The sequence below is a fragment of the Phocoena sinus genome, chromosome 8 (assembly GCF_008692025.1).
Source record: "Phocoena sinus isolate mPhoSin1 chromosome 8, mPhoSin1.pri, whole genome shotgun sequence".
In the NCBI taxonomy this organism is placed as follows: Eukaryota; Metazoa; Chordata; class Mammalia; order Artiodactyla; family Phocoenidae; genus Phocoena; species Phocoena sinus.
Window position 1 is genome coordinate 110190511 of NC_045770.1, and position 19882 is coordinate 110210392.

General features: G+C 56.6%; 1 protein-coding gene across 1 annotated transcript; it reads left to right on the forward strand.

The window, feature by feature from the left end:
* Positions 1-1146: 1146 nt before the first annotated feature.
* Positions 1147-19844, forward strand: ANO9 (anoctamin 9). Its single transcript, XM_032640484.1, is given in 26 exon segments — positions 1147-3136; positions 3345-3422; positions 4696-4770; positions 4874-4999; positions 5189-5334; positions 6508-6554; positions 6669-6727; positions 6809-6882; positions 7118-7252; positions 7606-7702; positions 7837-7897; positions 7982-8064; positions 8197-8243; positions 8245-8287; positions 8377-8520; positions 8523-8540; positions 8626-8662; positions 8896-9007; positions 16694-16751; positions 16852-16951; positions 17091-17219; positions 17298-17450; positions 18180-18309; positions 18889-18990; positions 19062-19155; positions 19275-19844. Coding segments are annotated over 25 exon segments (2346 nt in total). The 5' UTR covers positions 1147-3136; positions 3345-3413; the 3' UTR covers positions 19542-19844.
* The last annotated feature ends 38 nt before the right edge of the window (positions 19845-19882 follow it).

Genomic DNA, 19882 nt, shown 5'->3' on the forward strand with positions numbered 1-19882 from the left:
CCCGCCGAGGGCTACTGGATTCTGATTCTGGGGGCAGAGCAGGAGGCCGTGGGGGCCCTGGGGAGGTAGGCGGGAACATCCTGGAAAGACTTCCTTCCTTCCCTCCCCAGGGAAGAGGTCGGTCTCCGGGGCGGGGCCAGCCCTTGGGCAGCTGGCGGGTACCCGTGCTGAAGTGGAGAAGGAAAGCGGCCTCCCACTCAGCCCCCTCAGGGCGCTCCCAGGTGTGGGCCCAAGCAGGCGGCCTCTCACTCTGCCCCTGCCCTTCCAGAGCCAGCTCTGGAGCCCCGGCTGCTAAGGCTGGCATGTGGGCATACGCTGGCCTGACCCCGAGCTCCCCTGGCTGCCCCTTCCTCCCATGCCAGCCCTGTGCTGGAGTGGAAGGGAGGCGGGGCTGGCAAGGGTGGCTGGGGAGGATGCCCCTGGTTTGACTGAGGCAAGAGAATCAACCCTTGGAGAAAGACTGATGCACACAGCAGAGAACTCTGTGGCCCCAGCTGGACCTGAGCACACCCTTCCCCTGCTCCAGTCCCTTCCACGGCTCCCTGCTGCCCCCAGCTGAAGTCCAGGCTCCCCAGCTGCTGAGAGGCCCTCTGATCTGGCTTCTGCTAACCCCCAGTCTCACCTCCCGGCAGCTCCCTTCTTGCCCTTTATGCTTCTGCAGAGCTGAAGTGCTGAGTACTGAGTCCCTGGGAGGTAGCACCGAGCCCCTGGACACCAGTTGCCCGCTGCCCCTCAGGGCCTGTCCACACCACAAGGGCAAGCTCCCCTGCCAAGTAGGCACCTGCTCTCCGGGCCGTGTCCACTTACACTACGCACTCCCCGTGAGGGCTGCACACAGAGCAAGCTGTGTCTGGGGGTGGATGACCGGACACATGAGACAGAGGGATGGCAGAAGGGAGTGGGTAGGCAGATGACAGGACTCGGAAGATGAGTCAGAGGAGGAAGCAGGGGCTTCCCCGGCGGTCCAGTGGCTATAGGACTCCTCGCTTCCACTGCAGGGGGTGCGGGTTCGATCCCTGGTTGGGGAACTAAGATCCCACATGCGAGGGGGTACGGCCAGGGGAAGGGGACTGGGAAGGGAAGATGAGGAAGCAGAGCCAGCAGGTGGGGCATCCACTGGGGGGGTGGGGTCAGAGGCCGGACGAGCCAGGGCGGGCCTCTCCCTGTTCACGCTGGGCAGTGGGGCAGGAGGGTGTGGAGTGCCGGCAGGGCTGTGGTGTGACCCTTGGCGTGAGACGGGCCGTGGAGAGTGACGGAGGCCCACGTGTGCCACATGCAGCTGGGGTGATGTCACACGGGTGCTCCCCGTAGCCCGCAGGGCCAGGACTGCTGGGAGCTGCGTGGCAGTCGCATTCGCCCCTCCGGTGACCTGGAGGCTGGCCTGGGAAGGGACAGACAGGGGCAGGACTCGCCCGGCTCTGGCTCCCAAGGCTGGGAAGGTCTCCCGGGAGCTGCAGCATCGTAAGAAGTTTCCTCTTGCAGAGCCAGCGGGTGAGGCCGTTGGGACTCCAGTCTGTACCAAGCCCTGGGTGCATGGCCTGCAGGGGTGGGGGCTGGAAGGCCGAAGGGAGGACAACAGAGAGCCGGGTGCCCAGAGCCTGCCCCCCGTCCAAGTGCAGGGACTTGCTGGGGGTCTGCACATGGCAGCGCTGGGATCCCCAAGGCCAAGAGTGCCAGGGTAGCCCCTGTAGGAACCCTGCAGGAGCCCTGGGGATTGGGAGCCTGATGGGCACACATGGCTTCCTGGGGGTGGGGTCTGATAGACAGGGACGCAGGGGCCCCAGACACCTCGCTTCGGGTGCACCAAGCAGTCTGGTTGGCTGGAGGTGGGGGTGACTTCAGGTGGACCTGGTTCCCATCTGTGAAGGCCTCTTTCCCTGGAGGACAGGTGGACAGATGGACAGCCTGATGCTGGAGGCTGTGTCTGTGACCACGGCCCAGAGAGGGGCCTTGCATGTGGCAGGTGGCCTGGGGATGGGGCTGGGGAGCCCAGAGTGTACAGGAAGCTGATGCTCAGGACCTGGTCCCTTTGCGGCTGTGGGGTGTGGGGTGGCTAGACCAGGGCTGGGCAGGGGGCACTCAGACCTGGCCGCTCCTGTGACTGCTCGCCCATTGCCCAGGGGTGACCAGGGCAACCCTGAGGGGTGCATGTACCTTTGCCCTCGGTGGGGGGTGTCTCCCCGTCCAGTGGCCCGAATCAATCGTGGGGGTCAGTGCCCGTAGGACACCTCTGGTCCAGATCACACACCATCCTCCAGGGAAGGTTGAGTTCCCCTTTTCCAAGAGGCTCTGGGTAATGTCCCAAAGCTGTGTGATGTCTCTGGGGCAGGAGGGGTGTCTGGGACCCCAGAGCTGCACCAAGTCCAGCAGCTCATTTCTGGGGCCGCCTGAGGGCCGGCCTCCCGCTGTCGTCTTGGCAGGTCCCTCACAGGCAGTCTTCCCCAGGCTCCCTCCTGCTGCCTCCTGCCAGGGTGGCTTCCCTGTGCCGTCCCTCCCCGCCCTGGGGTCCCGTCTTCCCGTTCTTCAGCCTCAGGCCGCTGCTCACGTGAGGGAGTCTCTCCTTTCAGCCTCTGTGGGACTGTCCACCAGGGACCCTCGAAGGGTCCTCCTGCAGGAGGTCCCGGGCCTGGGGGAGAGGTGGGCGAGCCCTCATCTTGGATCTGAAGCCAAGCACGTGAGGATCCGTTTCACTTACGAGTTTGTCCAACATGACACTTAGCCCCTAAGGCGGGCAAGTCAGAGCCTGCTGTTTGCTCACTGGGTGTAAATGAAGCCTAAAGACCCCCCTCCACTCCCCGCCCTCCCCCCCCCCACCAACCTGGATGCCAATCCCAGAACCCTCCACTCCACTTGTGCAGTTTTTACAGGTCTGTGAGTTTTCGTAAAGAGTCACAAAGACGGTGCGTGGTCCCCCGTGCCCCGTCGCCTGGGGCGCTGGTCAAAGCTAAGAGCCCGACACGGCCGCCTTGACTCACGTCACCGGCTTTTCCACGCGTGTCCTCTCCTGTTCCCGGCTCGTGCGGGACCCCCCACGGCATCATCGCCACGTCTCCACGGCCCCTCCTGTCTGTGATGGTCCCTCCGTCCCGCCTTGTCCTTGGCCGCCTGACTCTGGGGTCCGCTCACTCGGGCTCAGGTGAAAGTGCCTCTGACGTCTTCTGCTGAGATGGGACTAGGGGCTTTAGGGTGGGGATCACGTACTATCACATCACATGCTGTCAGGAGGTCCCCGACATCTCAATTACATCACCGTGACCTTGACCTTCATCACCTGGGTGGGGGGCATCTGCCAGGTTTCTCCTTTGTAGGGTGACTCTTTTCCCCTTTCACGCTTCCTTCATTAGTCACCGAGTCCAGCCCACCCTCGAGAGGGAGGAGTCTGCACCATCCTCCGGAGGCAGGAGCGTAGAAGGATGTATGAGGTTTGTTGATGCTGCCGCAACATTTAACAAAGAATCGGGGAGACTCAGGGGCTCGGCACCATCTGCTTCCCCCTTAAGGTTCTGCCCGCTGGTTTTAGTGTCCGTCCGTCTGTCCAGGACGTGCCTGCAGCAGTCGCTCCTGCACAGTTCTCACTGGACTTACTTTTAGGAAACTCAGTACCGTGTCACACTGGTCCCCAACGCCCTGTGAGCAGTGGCGGCCCTCATGTTCCTGTTGTGTGTGGTCATAGCACAGTGTTTTCACCCATCTGCCTACCGACGGGAATTTGGGTTATTTCCACAATTCTGACATGAAATGTGCTGCTGTGAGCACTCTCGTCTGTCTCCAAAGGTGGCTGGCCCAGGGCGTAGTGTCTGGGACGGTCAACTTAGTTTCCCAAGTTTCAGCACCAATGTGTGAGCCACAGCAACGCACGGGGGTTCTGCTGAGTCACCGGGCTTTTTTTTTTTTTGACGTATAGTTGATTTACAACATTATAGTAGTTTCAGGTGATTTACAATATTATATTACATTCAATATTGTTATAGATCACCCGGGCTTTTTTTTTTTTTTAATATTTATTTATTTATTATTTATTTTGGCTGCTCTGGGTCTTAGCTGCAGCAGATGGGATCTTCATCGTGGCATGTGGGATTTAGTTGTGGCATGCATGTGGGATCTAGTTCCCGGAGCAGGGATCGGACCCGGGCCCCCTGCACTGGGAGCGCGGAGGCTTAGCCACTGGACCACCAGGGAAGTTCCACCCAGGCTTTTTTTTGGGGGGGGGGGCGCACCAAGCAGCATTGGGGATCTCAGTTCCCCTACCAGGGATTGAACCTGGGCCACGGCTGTGAAAGCACTGCATCCTAAACACTAGACAGCCAGGGAACTCCCACACCTGTGTTTTTAGAGCTGTCTGGCCGTAAAATGTTGGCTACCAAATGGTGGAAGGTGGTGCCTCCTTGGTCACCTGGCCTGCGTTTGCCAGATGGTTCCCTAGCTCCATGGTTTCAGCTTCTGAGTGCCCCTCTTTTGTGAAGTGTGCATTTGCATCTCTGGCCCACTTTAAACTGGGCTGTCTGCCTTTTCTTATGAATTCTGGGAGCTCTTTGTATAGATTTCCAAACCAACCTCTGCTGGCCACTTGTGCTGTAGCCTCATTGCATGCACTTAGCCCCACCCGGAACTACCCCTTTGCTACCAGAGCACCCAGCCCAGGAGGTGCTTGTCTGCTGCAATGAGCCCCATCCTCCGTCTGCTCTTCACCCCCAGGGAGAAGAGAGCCTCCGGATCCTGGTGGGGACCGAAGGGGACAGCCCCCTGCAGATGGACATCAATACCACTGAGGTGAGTCTCTGCTTGAGTCTCTCCTGGGCTTGGTCCCACCTACTGCCCCATGGCCCGCACCTGGCCCGCCCTGGTCCCCAGTCCCCACACCTCCTTCTTCTAGACCGAGGCCTCCGAGCCATGGGACTATGTCCTTGTGGCTGATCACTGCACCCAGAGAAACCCCAGGCAGGTCCAGCGGCAGCAGCAGTTCCTGGAAGAGCTCGAGAGGAAGGGCTTCTGCTACAGGGTGGGCGGGCTGAGGGCCTCGCCTGGGCGCAGGGGTCACGGGGGACTGGGCGGATCCCGGGGAGTTGTCTGGGGAGGTGGGCTGAGGACTCGTGCAGGAGAAGGATAGGAGGGGATAGGCCATTGGCTTTGGATGAAGGGGAGGGTCTCAATGTGGAGTAGAGGGTCCCATGCTGCCCCCCACCCTCAGGCGAGGGAGGACCAGGCGAAGGTGTTCTTTGGGATCCGAGCTGACAACCGGGTCTTTGACCGGTACCGCAGACTTCTCATGGAGCCCGAGGCTACCGCCCCCAGAGGGGAGCTGGCCAGGCCAACTTCCATCCCAGCCACCACCAGGTGAGAGGCTGGCCCAGAGTGGGGCCAGGAGGACCCCTGCCCGCCCACATGCCAGTCCAGACAGGCAGCAAGGCTCCCAGGAGTGGTCCCAGGGTGGAGGGCCCAGGGGGCAAGGGTCTGTGAGTCAGTTTCCATGTCTGTAATATGGGAAAATGACAGTTCTCACCTCTTGAAGTGTTTGAAGGTTACATGTGACTATGTCCCCCAGATGCAGAATAGAAACCAGCCTTAAAGGGTGGGCAGAATTTGGAGAGGCTGAGAGGATCCTCCCAGCTGTCTCTCCTAGGCTCTGAGGTCATCTCCCTGGATTCACGTCCTGACTTCTTTCCTCCAGACCAAATGCCCCTCCCTGGACATCTATCCCCTGCTTCCCAGGCACCCAACACCTCCTCTCTCTCCAAGCACCTGCTTCTCCCCACCCCGATCCTCTAGGCCTCCAAGCCAGCCCACCCGCCCTCCCCACAGCCCTCCTCCATCATCTTCCTGGCCCCAGCCCCGGCCCCCTGAACTCATCTGGGGCCCGATCAGGGAGACTAGCGAAGAACACTCCTGGAATTTGGATACGAGGCAGTGGAGGGGGGCTTCCTGTGAACACAGAAGGACTGGCCGGTCTTGGGAGGACACATGAATAGAGGCATCTTGATGGGGCCTGAGAGGAGCAGGCTGTGGGGAGTGCCCTGGGACACTCAGGGGGCCGTGTCTCATAGGAGGATGTTCCAGAGGAGCAGGACTGTATAGTCAGATGCCCGAATGTGCCGCTTCCTGGCTGTGTGGCCTTGACCAAATTACTCACTCTCTCTGAGCTTCAGTCGCCCCATAGGCAAAATGGCTCACAGGGGTGCAAAGAGGATTTGTGCACATAAAGAGCATGCTCTCGACGTGTGGGGGCTCCGGGTGGGACAGGTGATTGGAGGTGGGAGGTCTGGGGGGGATCTGGGAGAGACTATTGCAGGGCTGAGCATCGGGGCCCTGGGAAGAGAGAGACCACCCTGAGGGAGGCGCACCTTGGAACCATGGCACAGCTAGACCCTGGGAGGATTTAAGGAGGTGGGCTCCCAGAGGAATCCTGGATTCTGGGCTCTGGTCAGGTGGTCTGGGGGCTCTGCTAGGACACAGAGGGGCCTGGGACCTGGCCAGATAGAGGGCCATCCTGAGCCAGCTCTTGTGTTCCAGAATCCAAATTGTCAACTTTGTGCTGAAAAGCAAGATGGCAGCTGGTGGTAAGGACTGGATGGCAGCAGCCCACCAGGAGGGGCAGTCACACGGGGAGAACGGGACAGGGTCCTCCCTCACCCCTCACTCCCTTCTGACCCGAGAATCCCTGTGACCACCAGACACGCTCCAGGATTTGGTGAAGGATGGGGTCTTTGAGGCCGTGTTTCCCCTACACAAGGTGAGTGGTGGGCCGGCTGGGAGAGGACCTGAGGGCAGGACCTGAGGCAAGAAGCTCTCACTGTCTGTCGCCTACGCTCAGGGGGAGGAAGACCTAAAGAAGAAATGGGCCTGGTGGAGAAACATGTTCCAAGAGCAGCCAATTGGTGACATCAGGTACTACTGCCCCCCGCGGACACACCTGCGCCCCCGCAAGGCAGGCTGCGCCCCCCGCGGTCACACCCACGCCTCCAGCAAACTGCTGTGCGGGCTCCCATTTAGACACACATTTAGATGCCCTCAGTACAGACGCTCCTTGCCCGCCCCCGCATGTGGCATGTCTCACCCCGGCGTTGGCGCTGGACGGTCACCCCTGCTGGGAGTGGCCCTGACGGGACGGCTGTGCCCCTAGGAACTACTTCGGTGAGAAGGTGGCGCTGTACTTCGCCTGGCTCGGCTGGTGCACCTACATGCTGGTGCCTGCCGCGGTGGTGGGCCTCATCATCTTCCTGAGCGGGTTTGCCCATTTCGAAGCCAGCCAGATCAGGTGGGGCGGAGTCAGGCAAGGGACGGGACTGGGGGGTCAGGGAAGGGGCAGGACCGGGGGGGGGGAGGTCACGGAAGGGGCGGGGCTAGGGCGGGGTCGTGAAAGGGAGGCACTGAGGGTGGGGAGGAGTCAGGGAATGAGCGGGACTGGGGTGTGTAGGGTCATGGAGCGGGCGGGGTTGGGGTGGAGTCACGTAAGGGGGTGGGACTGAGGGGGCTGGGTGGAGTCAGAAAGGGGGCGTGACTGGGGCGGGGTCGTGGAGCGGCGGGACTGAGGGTGGGGCGGGGTCCCCCAGGGGCCACAGGAGGGGCCACAGGAAAGCGCCGCCGACAGCCCGGTCCCTGCACCCCCAGCAGGGAGATCTGTGATGCCCACGACGCCTACATGTGCCCTCGCGGCGACCACATCCCCAGGTACCAGCGGCTCTCAGAAACCTGCGCCTTCGCCAAGGTTTGCGCGGGGGGGGGGGGGGGGGGGGGGGGGTTGGGGGGGGCACTGCGGCTGCTCGCCCGCGGGGAAGAGGTCCCAGGGGGTCCTCCCAGGGAAGGGAAGGCCGCCTCAGCCCCACGCGCCGCTCTCCCCAGCTCACCCACCTCTTCGACAACGAGGGCACCGTGCTGTTCGCCGTGTTCACGGCGCTGTGGGGTGAGTCGCTGTGGCACCTGGGGGGCAGCCGAGCTCCACGCAGCGGGGACACGCCGTGAGGCCTCTGCTTTCTCCCGGCTGCAACCACCGTGTTCCTGGAGTTGTGGAAGCGGGAGCGAGCCCGTGTGGTCCTGCAATGGGACCTGTACGGGTGGGACGAGGACCAGGTGAGGCTGAGCCAGGTGACCAGGCCCAGGGCCCACACGAGTCTGCTGTGTCTGAGGGGGTCCCCATGTATGAGGCGCGGTTCCCGTGGGTGAGGAGTCCCGTGTCTCAGGCGTGTCCGGTGCCGTCCACAGGAGGAAATGCTGCTGGGGCTCATTGCCTGCCCTGACTACCAGCCCCGGCTACGCGCGGAGTACCGTCATCCTCCTGCTGTCTCTGTTGATGGTACTCCTGGGGCGCCCCTGGTGGGGCTGGAGAGCAGGTGGGGCGGCCCCTGGAGGCCTGCCCATCCTGGCCTCCCCGACCCCCGCCAGATCTGCCTGATGATAGGCATGGCCCACGTCCTGGTGATCTGCCGCGTCCTGGTCGCTGCCCTTTTCAGCTCCGCCTTGCCCTTCCTGGGAGAGCAGGTGACCACGGCCGTGGTGGTGACCGGGTCCCTGGTTCACTATGTGACAGCATCCTCGTCATGACCAAGGCAGGGGTCGGGGCAGGGCGAGGGTGCCGGTGGGGGTGGAGCTCTGCTGAGGTCCGAGGTGAGCCCTCCGTCTCCCCTCCCACAGATCAACAAATATGTGGCACTGAAGCTTTGTGACTTTGGTGAGAGGAGGGCCCCCCTGAGCCCCTCTCTGGCTACTGGAGGGAGGATTCAGGGTGGGGATCTTGGAGCCCTAGGCTGGGGGGGAAGGGGGCCTACGAGAGGGCAGGGGCTCGCACCTGGGAGACAGGTGGGGGTCGCAGGTGTCCCTGAGTTGTCAGGATAGGGACAGGCTGGGCGCGGGCTGTCATCGGGGTGAAGGATGGGGGAGGGACGGCCCCACATCTCATTCCAGAGAAGCCCAGGACCTTCTCAGAGCGAGAGAGCGAGTTCACCATCAAGTTCTTCACTCTGCAGTTCTTTGCTCACTTCTCCTCCCTTATCTACATCGCCTTCATCCTGGGCAGGTAAGGGCCACCTGCTCCCACATGCCTCCCTCTAACTCCTTTCTCCCCACCTTGAAAATAGAAATACCTGTTCTTGTTAATTTTTAAAGTAAATCATGCTCAGAACACGTGGAAACCCAGTACAGAAATATGTGAAGGAAGCCCACAGCGAACTGTCCAATCCTCGTCCTCAGAGATGACACTGTAACTGTTTGTTGGGTCTTCCCAAACTTTTTTACACATTTAAGTACACACACATACACCTATTGACATGAGTGATTTTGTCGTGTAAATAATTGTATCTGCCTTACACTGAAAACGTACTATGGGCGTTTTCCATGTCTGCATGGGTGGTGAGGCTTTGTTTTTAAAAACATACTATGGGCGTTCTTTTGTGGGATGCCCTTGAATTTATTTAACCACTTCAGTTGGTGGACATTCGGGTTAATTCCAGTTTTGAGGTTTATAAATAAAGCTGCAGTGGGCATCCCACGTAACACACACGCACACGCACACACTTCCCCTCACCTTCCTAATTAATGAAATGAACATTTTTGGTTCAGTCAACATATCTTTTCTTGTCTTTTCTGAAGAAAATAATTCCTCTATGTGTTCTCTATGTTTGTTCAAATGTTGTAAGTTATACATACACTGCCAATTAATCCCAAACTCTCTAGCAAAACTTTATTTATTTATCTGCAAAACTTATTTATTCAGTTATTTATTTATTTTTGGCTGCGTTGGGTCTTCAATGCTGCGTGCGGGCTTTCTCTAGTTGTGGCGAGTGGGGGCTACTCTTTGTTGAGGTACCCAGGCTTCTCATTTCTCATTGCGGTGGCTTCTCTTGTTGCTGAGCACGGGCTCTAGGCGTGCGGGCTTCAGTAGCTGCGGCACACGGGCTCGGTAGTTGTGGCTCGTGGGCTCTAGAGCGCAGGCTCAGTAGTTGTGGCGCACGGGCTTAGTTGCTCCATAGCATGTGGGAATCTTCCCGGACCAGGGCTCGAACCCGTGTCCCCGGCACTGGCAGGTGGATTTTTAACCACTGCGCCACCAGGGAAGTCCCTCTAGAAGAACTTTAGAAGAAACCAACTCCTGCCAGTATGGTCAAAGACATCATGAGGTCCTTGGAGACGCCCTCGTGGCATCTGTCCCCTTCTCTTGGGGCTGTGCTTGGCCCTTTCATCCTGGGAAGCCCCTTACTCTCTGCTGTGTAGGATCCCAAGTTTTCCAGTGGCTTCCTGTGAAAGGCTACATGGGAAATCATATGTGCTGAGTTTCCTCTTTATTGGGGGCCTGACTGAGCGTCTGCTGGAGAAAGGGTTCTAAGTTGGACATGGTTTTCCTCAGATTTCCGAAGGGTATTTTGGTTTCCGGCTTCCAGCGTTCTGTTCCGCAAGTCTGGCGTTAATGTTCTTCCAACTCTCTGTGCATCTTCTCACTGTCCCCCGTCTTCTGGAATTTCTCAGCCGTGTGACTTGGTGGGTCTTTTTCAGTCGACATGCTTCGGTAATTCACATCTCTCTCCTCCACACGCCAGCTTTCCTCTCTCTGCCGGATGATTTCCACCATCACACAAACATGCTGTCACAGTTCTTTCCGGAAGTCTTCTCATCGGCGAACCCGGTTTCTGGTTCTCCTGCCTCGCGCTTCTGCCTCCCCGGTACTCTCACTGCCTCCTGGCGCTGACCTTTGCTCTCCTGCTGGCCTCGGAACGTCGCCTGGCCCCGAACCCTGGTCCCTCAGACTCCGCTCTTCCCTTGCTCCCCCTCCATAGCCGCCGCCACCCAGGACGTGATGCACATTTATTTGTTCACTGTCTCTCTCAGAAATGGCAGCCCCCCAGGGCGGAGGGTAGGGCGCTTGTCCTTTGCTGAATGCTCAGCTCCTGCAGTCGGCCAGGCGTGCAGAATCAATGCTGGTCAAGTGGAAAGAAATTACCAGGTACTCACTGGGCCTGGAGCCTCAGGGCCTTCAGTTTTGAGAGATTTTCTTATGTACCTGAGAGCCTCCTGCTTCAGCTCCCTCTCCTCCCTTCTGAGGAATTCTTTTTGTTTGGAAATTGGACCTTCTGAATTGATCTACTTTTCTTCACTTTTTTTCTCCCATTCTTGTTCCAGTTTCTTGGAGTTTTTCTCAACTGTTTTCCAACCCTTCTACTGAACGTTTCACTTCTGCTCATGTTCTTAATATCAGAGCACTCCTTTTGACACGTGCAGATTCTTCACAGCCTCCTCTTCATGTCACCTGGACACCAGGGCTTTTCTTTTCTGAGGATGTGGCCTCTTTTTTTCCCTTCTACTTTGACATTTCTTCTGTTCCTTTCGAGTTTCTTTTATGCTCTTTCTTTGATCGGTCTCTGATTCTGGTGTTAGAGGCCCCCCACCCACCCACCCCACCCCCGCCTTAGATGTCTTTTATTCTTGGCCACCTGTCTGTAATTGAGAAAGGCATGTGCCAGTGGCTTTGCTCTGGACCACGTGTCTCCTGTCGGGACCTCTTGCTGTGTCGGTTCCTGAAGGGGAATCCCTGGTCTCCTGCCTGGAGGCAGAAGGATGCCCGTCAGTATGCTGGGAGCCCAGCTGGGGAAGGGACACTGTGGGGTCTCAGTGTCCATTGGCCCAACCCTGCGATCTGAATCTTTGGTTGTTCAACCCCCTAGAAATGTCTTTGTCTTCTTGTGTGTGTGTGTCTTGTGTGTGTGTGGGGGGGTGGATTAGGGGTTGGATAGGAGGCCCAGGGGTTCAGCCGGGCCTGCATCCCATCCAGTGGGTGCCCCCAAGCTACCAGAGGTGCCCAAGTCCTGGGGTGTTCCAGGCTCTTGGGCAGGGTTGTGTTGCTATTCAGACGTCTTCCCTGCAGGCTTAGATCCAGCTTGATGTCTCAAGTGGGCTGCAGGCCTCTCCAGTTCCCTTCCACCTCCGAGGTGATGCCTGGCAGTGGGTGTGGGCAGCCAGCCATTTTAACTGGGAGTCGGCAGTGCACATTTAGATTGAGAGACATTGCTAAAGCACCCTCCAAAAATGCTGTGCTGACTCACAAGGCCACACACTGTGTACGTGACCGCACACTCCACGCTGGTCTGATGAACAAAGACCTTAAAGGTGCGTTATTAAAACCTACTAGTGAGGGCTTCCCTGGTGGCGCAGTGGTTGAGAGTCCGCCTGCCGATGTAGGGGACGCGGGTTCGTGCCCCGGTCCGGGAGGATCCCACATGCCGCGGAGCGGCTGGGCCCGTGAGCCATGGCCGCTGAGCCTGCGCGTCCGGAGCCTGTGCTCCGCAGCGGGAGAGGCCACAACAGTGAGAGGCCCGCGTACCCCAAAAAAAAAAAAAAAAAAAAAACCTACTAGTGAGAATCCAGCATCTTTCCAGATACTTTTGGCCATTGAGTTCCGTTTCCTATAAGTTGTTCATATCATCTGAGCATTTCTAGAACATCAAGGTCAAGTGGATTCTCTTCTGACTCATCATGCCATATTTTACGCTGCTTCTTATCTGACCGTTTCTTTGTTGTACAGCTCTTTATTTTTCCTGTTGTTTTTAATTGCCTTTTTTCCTCCTTGCATGTCTTTATCTTATCAAGGGTATCCAGCCTCTCCATTGTCAAACTGCCTATTGCATGGAGTCTCTTTTCTCCCAGAGACCCTCCATTCTCCCCACACTGGGCTGGTGGCTCTCCGTGCCTCCTGCATACCTGTCTCCCTGGGACTTCAATCTGCTGCTTTCCTGGGTTAGGACCATCATCTCCTGGACTCCCAAGCCTCCTTCTTTCTTGATTTTTGCTTTCATTTATTTTGAGAAGGTATATCGGAGAGGTAAACTCTCTGAATTCATGTATGTCTAAAGGTGTCATGTTCTACTGTTGCACGAGATTGACATGGCTGGGTGTAGAAATCTAACTTCAAAACAATTTTCCCTTCTAGAACTTTAAAGACATTGCTCCGTTGTCTTTGAACATGCAAAATGGATGATAAGAAGTGTGCAGAAAATCTGATTTTTGTTTCTTCCTAGTTGACCTAGAAGCTTTAGGATCTTCTCTTTAAACAGGGGAACAATCTAGGGTGGGTCTTTTCTTCACGCACTGTGCCGGGCAATTGTTGGCACCTTCCGATGAAACAGCCCGTGTCCTGCTTAGGCTCACTACGTTTTCTTCCGTTTTTCCTTAGGTTGTTGTTGTTTTTAGTTTTTATTGGAGTATATGGTTGGTTTACAATGTTGTGTCAGCCTCCACTGCACAACAAAATGAATCAGCCATACGCATACAGTACCCCTCCCTTTTGGACTTCCCTCCCATTTAGGTCACCACAGGGCATTGGGTAGAGCTCCCTGTGCTCTACAGTATGTTCCCATCAGCTGTCTATTTTATACATAGTGTCGATAATGCATGTGTGTCAGTCCCAGTCTCCCAGTTTCTCCCACCCCACCCCTTTCCCCCTTGGTATCCATACGTTTGCTCTCTACGTCTGTGTCTCTGTTTCTGCTTTGCATATAAGATCACCTATACCATTTTCCTAGATTCCACATATATGTGTTATCATATGATGTTTTTCTCTTTCTGACTTACTTCACTCTGTGTGCCACTCTCTAGGTCCATCCACGTCTCCACAAATGACCGCATTTCATTCCTTTTTATGGCTGAGTACTTCTCCATTGTATGTATGTACCACATCTTCTTTATCCATTCCTCTGTTGATGGGTATTTAGGTTGCTTCCGTGTCCTGGCTATTGTAAATAGTGCTGCTGTGAACATTGGGGTGCATGTGTCTTTTTGAATTGTGGTTTTCTCTGGGTATATGCCCAGTAGTGGGATTGTTGGTTCAAGTGGTAGTTCTATTTTTAGTTTTTTTGGGTTTTTTTCCTTAAGTTTTTAAAAATATTTTTTTCCCCTCTGCTCTCTATGGAACACCTGGTCCTCTTGGGTTTCTTATCTTTTTCTCTCATATATTCCATCTCTGTGTCTTTACATTCTACACCTGGAGAGATTTCCTTCACTTTGTCTTTTTGCCTTTTTTTTTTTTTTAATGTTTATTTATTTATTTATTTGGCTGCACTGGGTTTTAGTTGTGGCATGTGGGATCTTTAGTTGCAGCATGCGAACTCTTAGTTGCGGCATGTGGGATCTAGTTCCCTGACCAGGGATTGAACCCAGGCCCCCTGCATTGGGAATACGGAGTCTTAGCCACTGGACCACTAGGGAAGTCCCTGTTTTCTTTTTTTAAGTTTAACAGTTAAAGTCTTAATTTCCAAGAGGGTTTTTATTTTTTTATCCTTTTTTTTTTATAGTGTCCTTTTCTTGTTTCCACAGATACAGTACTTTCTTGAGGATATCAATGTTCTTTTTTCCCCTTAAGTTCTCATCTGTTTCCTCATTATCTCATTTCCTAAAGGGTCCATCTTCCTGTTCCTTTATCGTAGTCCTTCTCTTTTGTACAGCTGGTTTTCCTCGTGCCTGAAGATTTGTAGCTGTCCATTCATACTGAAGAACGAAGGACTGAGTAGGTTTTCCCAGGCAGGATGGGATATGTCTTTATAATAACTCACGTCTGCTGACACTCACCCATTCTATCCTAAGGGCCTCACATTCATCAGCTCTAATCTGCACAACAGCCCTATGGGGTAGGGACTCTCTAAACCCCATTTCACAGATGAGTAGACCGAGGCACAGAAAGGTTAAGAAACGATCTCAGGGTCGCACAGTCAGCAGATAGAAGCGAGTCTGGCGCCTTTTGTGTACTGGCCCTGCATGTGGCATCCCTGGGAAAAGAAGGCAGGAGCCTGTGCAGTCACTCGTGTTTCTCTGGAGGCCGTTTCTGTTTTGTCACGAAGGTTATCACTGTGTCTCTTTATAGTTCCTGTTTTTCATGCCGTGCTCAAAAAGGCCTCCCCTCCTCAACATTAAAAACATGTTCAGGGGCTTCCCTGGTGGTGCAGTGGTTCAGAGTCCGCCTGCCAATGCAGGGGACGCGAGTTCCTGCCCCAGTCCGGGAAGATCCCACATGCCGCGGAGCGGCTGGGCCCGTGAGCCATGGCCACTGAGCCTCGTGTCCGGAGCAAAAAAAAAAAAAAAAAAAAAGTTCAGCTGTGATTTCCCTTAGATGCTTATGGTTTCAACATTTTAAACATTTAAATCTTTGATTCACAAGGAATTTGTTTTGCTGCAGGCGGCAAAGGAGGGAAGCCTGTTTTGTTGTTTTCCAAGTGACAGCCAGTTGTCCCCAAACCATTTGTTGACTGTTCCATCGCCACCACCACCCTTCTGTCACACAGCAAGTTCCATCATTCACTTGACTGTTTTGGTGCTCCGTGGATTCTGACGATTCTGGTCTAGTACCTTTCTGTGTCATTACTACTGTAATGCTTTCCTGTCAGATAGGTCTGGTGTCAATTTTCTTTTTCTCTTCTTTTTCACTTTTCCTTTTTTGTAGTTATTTACGTGTTTATTCTTCTAGGTGAACTTTAAAATAATGTTTGTCAAACTCCATCAAAATTCTGTGGGATTTAGCTTAAGACTGCAGTGAAATTATACATTCTTTTAGGGAGAATTGACATAGATACTGTATTAATTTTCTGTTGCTGACCACAACTTAGCGGCTTTAAACAACACACATTACATACAGTTCTCGAGGCCAAGAGTCCAAAATGGGTCTCACTGGGCTAAAATCAGGGTGTCAGCAGGGCTGTGTTCTGTCTGCAGGCCCTCAGGGAGAGTCCATACTCTTGTTTTTTTCAGCTTCTAGAGGCTGCCTGGCCCGCTCCGTCCTGTGTCTGCAAAGCCAGTAGTGTCAGGCTGAGTCCTTCTCATCCTGACATCTCTCTGGCTCTCCCTCTTACTCATTTAAGGACTCTGGTGATTACAATGGGCACACCCAGATAATCCAGGATTCTCTCTCCATTTTAAGGTCAGCTGATTACCACCCGCCATGTCAGATAACATATTCACAGGTTCCAGGAATGGGATGTGGTATCTTTGGGGGCCTGACATTCCACCTGTCACAAAAATACAAGCGTAAGTTTTTCTATCGAAGAACAAGGTTCCTCTATTCAATGTTGTTTTAATGTTCTTTAGCTGTGTTATAGTTTTCTTCTTATGGGTCCCCCACATTTCCTGTGAATTTCACTCTATTTTATCGTTTTTGCTGCTATCTGCGACAGATATTCCCTCCTGCTACATTTCTCGGTGGTTTTGTTGCACCTAGGAAAGCAAAAGGGAGTTGAGCTTGATATCAATTTTATATCCACTCTGAGCATTTTTCAGATTTATCTGCCCAATCGTTCAGTTGATTTATTTTGGTTTCCCAGATATATAATCGTATTTTCTACAACAAGTTTTTCCTTTGCAAAGTTACACCATTCTGGAATAGTAGTTGTCATGAACTGTAGTAACAGGAGTGCTTGCAGGACTTCACCATGGAGCGTAAGCCCAACGTTTGGTTAAATATACCGTTTTTATCATGGAAATCAGGTGATTTAAACACAAAGTAGCGCTGTATGCACGGTTACCTGGGGAGAAACTGGGGCCCCTCCTCACAGCCTTTCCTGAGCCTGTGAACAGCTGAGAGGTCCCCGGCGGTCCTGTGCACACGCAGGCCTGTCTGGGTTAGCCTCTGCTCACCTGTGGGGCGGGTCTCCTTCCTTCCCCTCCAGGCCCCACTGCTCCCCGACTCCCACTCCTGTCCTGCGCCCTCTCTCAGCCTCGCTGCCCTTCCCAGGATCAACGGTAACCCCGGGAAGTCTGTGCGCCTGGCAGGGCTGTGGAAGCTGGAGGAGGTCAGTCTGTCCGGAGGCCTTACTGCCCTCTTCCTGAACTGCCCCAACCCCCTGGTCATCCCCAGGCCCCGTGCCTGACCTCTCACCCTTGCCCCCACAGTGCCATCTCAGTGGCTGCATGACGGACCTGTTCGTGCAGGTGGCCATCATCATGGGTCTGATACAAACGCTCAGCAACTGCATGGAGTACCTGGGCCCCTGAGGACCACCCTCCCTCCCGGGGCGCCACCCTCACCGCAGGGAGCCCCCGAACCCACAGGACCCCACCTCCCAGAGCCAGCAGTCCCGAGGGGTCCTCAGCCCCCCTCCCCGTCCCCCACCCCGTCCTCCTCGCTCGCAGGTGCCTGGCCCACAAGTGTCGCTCGATGCGAGCCACGTCCCAGGACCCCGAGCTGAGGCACTGGCGGCGCAACTACCGCCTGAACCCGGTCAACACCTTCAGCCTGTTCGAGGAGTTCATGGAGATGAGTACGCAGGGCGGGGCTGGTGGGCGGAGGGGCGGGCGGGCACCGTGCGGGGGCCCACGGTGACGACCCCCACCCCCAGTGATCCAGTATGGCTTCACCACCGTCTTCGTGGCCGCCTTCCCGCTTGCCCCGCTGCTGGCGCTCTTCAACAACCTCGTGGAGATCCGCCTGGACGCCATCAAGATGGTCCAGGTGCAGCGGCGCCTGGTGCCCCGCAAGGCCAAGGACATTGGTCAGGGGCCCGACGGGGCGGCCTGAGGGCGGGCGCTCCAGCCAGGGGGGCATGAGCCGCGAGGCGCGCTGGGGCCACGCCAGTCCCCCTGAAACCAGCGCTCTGAGCCATGGGGGCAGGGCTCAGGCCCCAGGAAAAGGCGGGGCTGGCAGGCACCTCGCAGGCCGCTCCCCCCCAGGGATCCCATTGAAGGGCCAGCGGCCGCCCTGCGGAGGCCGTGCAGAACGGCTTGACTCTCAGGGAGCTGAGGGAGAGGGGTCCAGCAGCTGGGCACAGGGACTGAGAGCAGGTGGCCTTAGTCACCTTGACTGGCCTCGCTGAGGTGGACGGGTGTCAGGGATGAGGCCAGGAGATGCGGCGTTGGACATAGGCAGTGGGAGAGAAGTGTGAGGGAGACTTGGGACCAGGTTAAGGCGGTCTGCCCTGGGGAGGGGACCCAGGAGGTGGAGCAGGCCTGCGGGCAGCCGAAAGGTTCAGGCATAAGATAGGGGGCGGAGACCTGAGCCCCTCCCTGTCCACATCAAGAAGAGGGGTGCAGGAGAGTGGAGGCTGCTCTCTGTTGGCCTTGGCCCAGGTCTTCCTCATCAGGGACCTGGCCCTGTGGCTGCCACAAACAGAGGCATGATGAGGCCCTTGACCATCCAGGCTCCCAGCTTCAGGGGATCAACAGAGGTGGGGGGGGCAGGGGGCGGGGAGACAGTGCAGGCCTCACCCCCTGCTGTGGCCCAGGGACCTGGCTGCAGGTGCTGGCCGTCATTGCCGACGGGATGGTCATCGCCTTCACATCTGAGTTCATCCCCCGAGTGGTGTACAAGTACTGCTATGGCCCGTGCCGACAGGGGGCCCACCCTGCAGTCGAGTAAGGGGACACCGCCACACAGACCCTGGGGGAGCCTCAAACTGTCCAGAGACCCCTGGGAAACTGGCCCAACCATGGCCCAGCCCCAGGGGACCCCAGGGAAGGGCTCGATGCTAACAGTATTGCCTGGGGTGGGCTGCCCTCCCACAGCAACCTGCAGACCCTGAGTGGACCCCGGGAGTGCTGACGGGGACCCCAGTAGGGGATTAACATCCCAGAACCAGCTGTTTTCTGAGCAAGTGATACTGGAACGGCTCCCCTTCCAAAGGCAGACCCTTAGTGGTCTGCATGCTGTCCTCACCCAGTTCCTCCAGCCCTGCAGGGGGGCAGGTCTCCAGGGGTAGGTCTCCCCCAGTAAGGCTGGCAAGGAAGCCTCGGCCCCTGGCAAGGAAGGCAGGTGGTGGCACCTGCAAGTCCCTTCAGCCTCCCCCAGGGGCCCCTCTCCCATGTACAGAGATGAAGGAGGGGGGTCTACACTGTGGCCCACCCTGATGGCCCCCACCAGGCAGGGGTCGGTTACAAGCCAGCACCCCAGAAGCCTGAAGGGACCACACCAAACTCCTCTCCCACTCCCCCCAGCTGCCTCACGGGCTACGTCAACCACAGCCTGTCCGTGTTCTACACCAAGGACTTCCAGAATCCTGTTGAAATAGAGGGCTCAGAGAATGTGACTGAGTGCAGGCTTGGACCCCCATCCCCTGAGAGCACCCTCTGAACTCCTGACTCCTGACCTCAGGTGCTTCCCACCCCAGGTACCGGGACTGTGGCACCGCTCAGAACTCCAACTTCACTGAGCAGCCCTGGTTCCTCCTGGCCGTCCGTCTGACCTTCCTCATCTTCTTCGAGGTGAGCCAACACTGGGGACAGGCCCCAGGGCGGGGCAGCTCTCTGCAGCCTTCCCTGGGCCCCTGCCCCCTAAAGTCCCTGCTCAGCGCACCTTGACCTCCCCACTCTGGCCCTCCCAGCACGTGGCCTTATGCGTCAAGCTCACTGCTGGCTGGTTTGTGCCTGATGTGCCTCAGTGGGTGAAGAATGAAGTCCTGAAGAGGAAGCACCAGAGACTTGGGGAGGCGGGGCTGCCGGGGCCTGGCCCCGAGTCCCGAAGTACCAGAGACTCCGGCCGAGAGCACAGACATGGAGCGGGCCCAGAGCCGGTCCAGAGGCCAAGACGCAGAGCTGCTGCCACCACCGCCCACCCCAGCCCTGGCTGTGTGTGTGTGGGCGGGCTTTAATTAGACCCGCGTATATGTGGGGGTCCTGGGAGCCCCTGTATGTTTGAGGTGTCTGTGAGCTGCACACCTGTCCATGGTCTGGGAGGCCTGTTCCACCTGTGAGGGCTCAGGCTTGGTACTACCTGACTTGAACTCTGAGTGACCCCTGCCACCCAGAGAACTGGGGCGGGGTTGGGGGGGAGACAGTGCAGGCCTGTCCTGTCTTCTCATGCCTGTTTCCTGGGCCCCAGATCCTGCCCCACCCCACTGGCTCCCCTCAATCAGCAGAGTTTTCTCTAATAAAATAAAACTGCTTTGTGTTAATTTCTGGGCTTCTGGCCGATTACGTCTGCCCTCAGGGC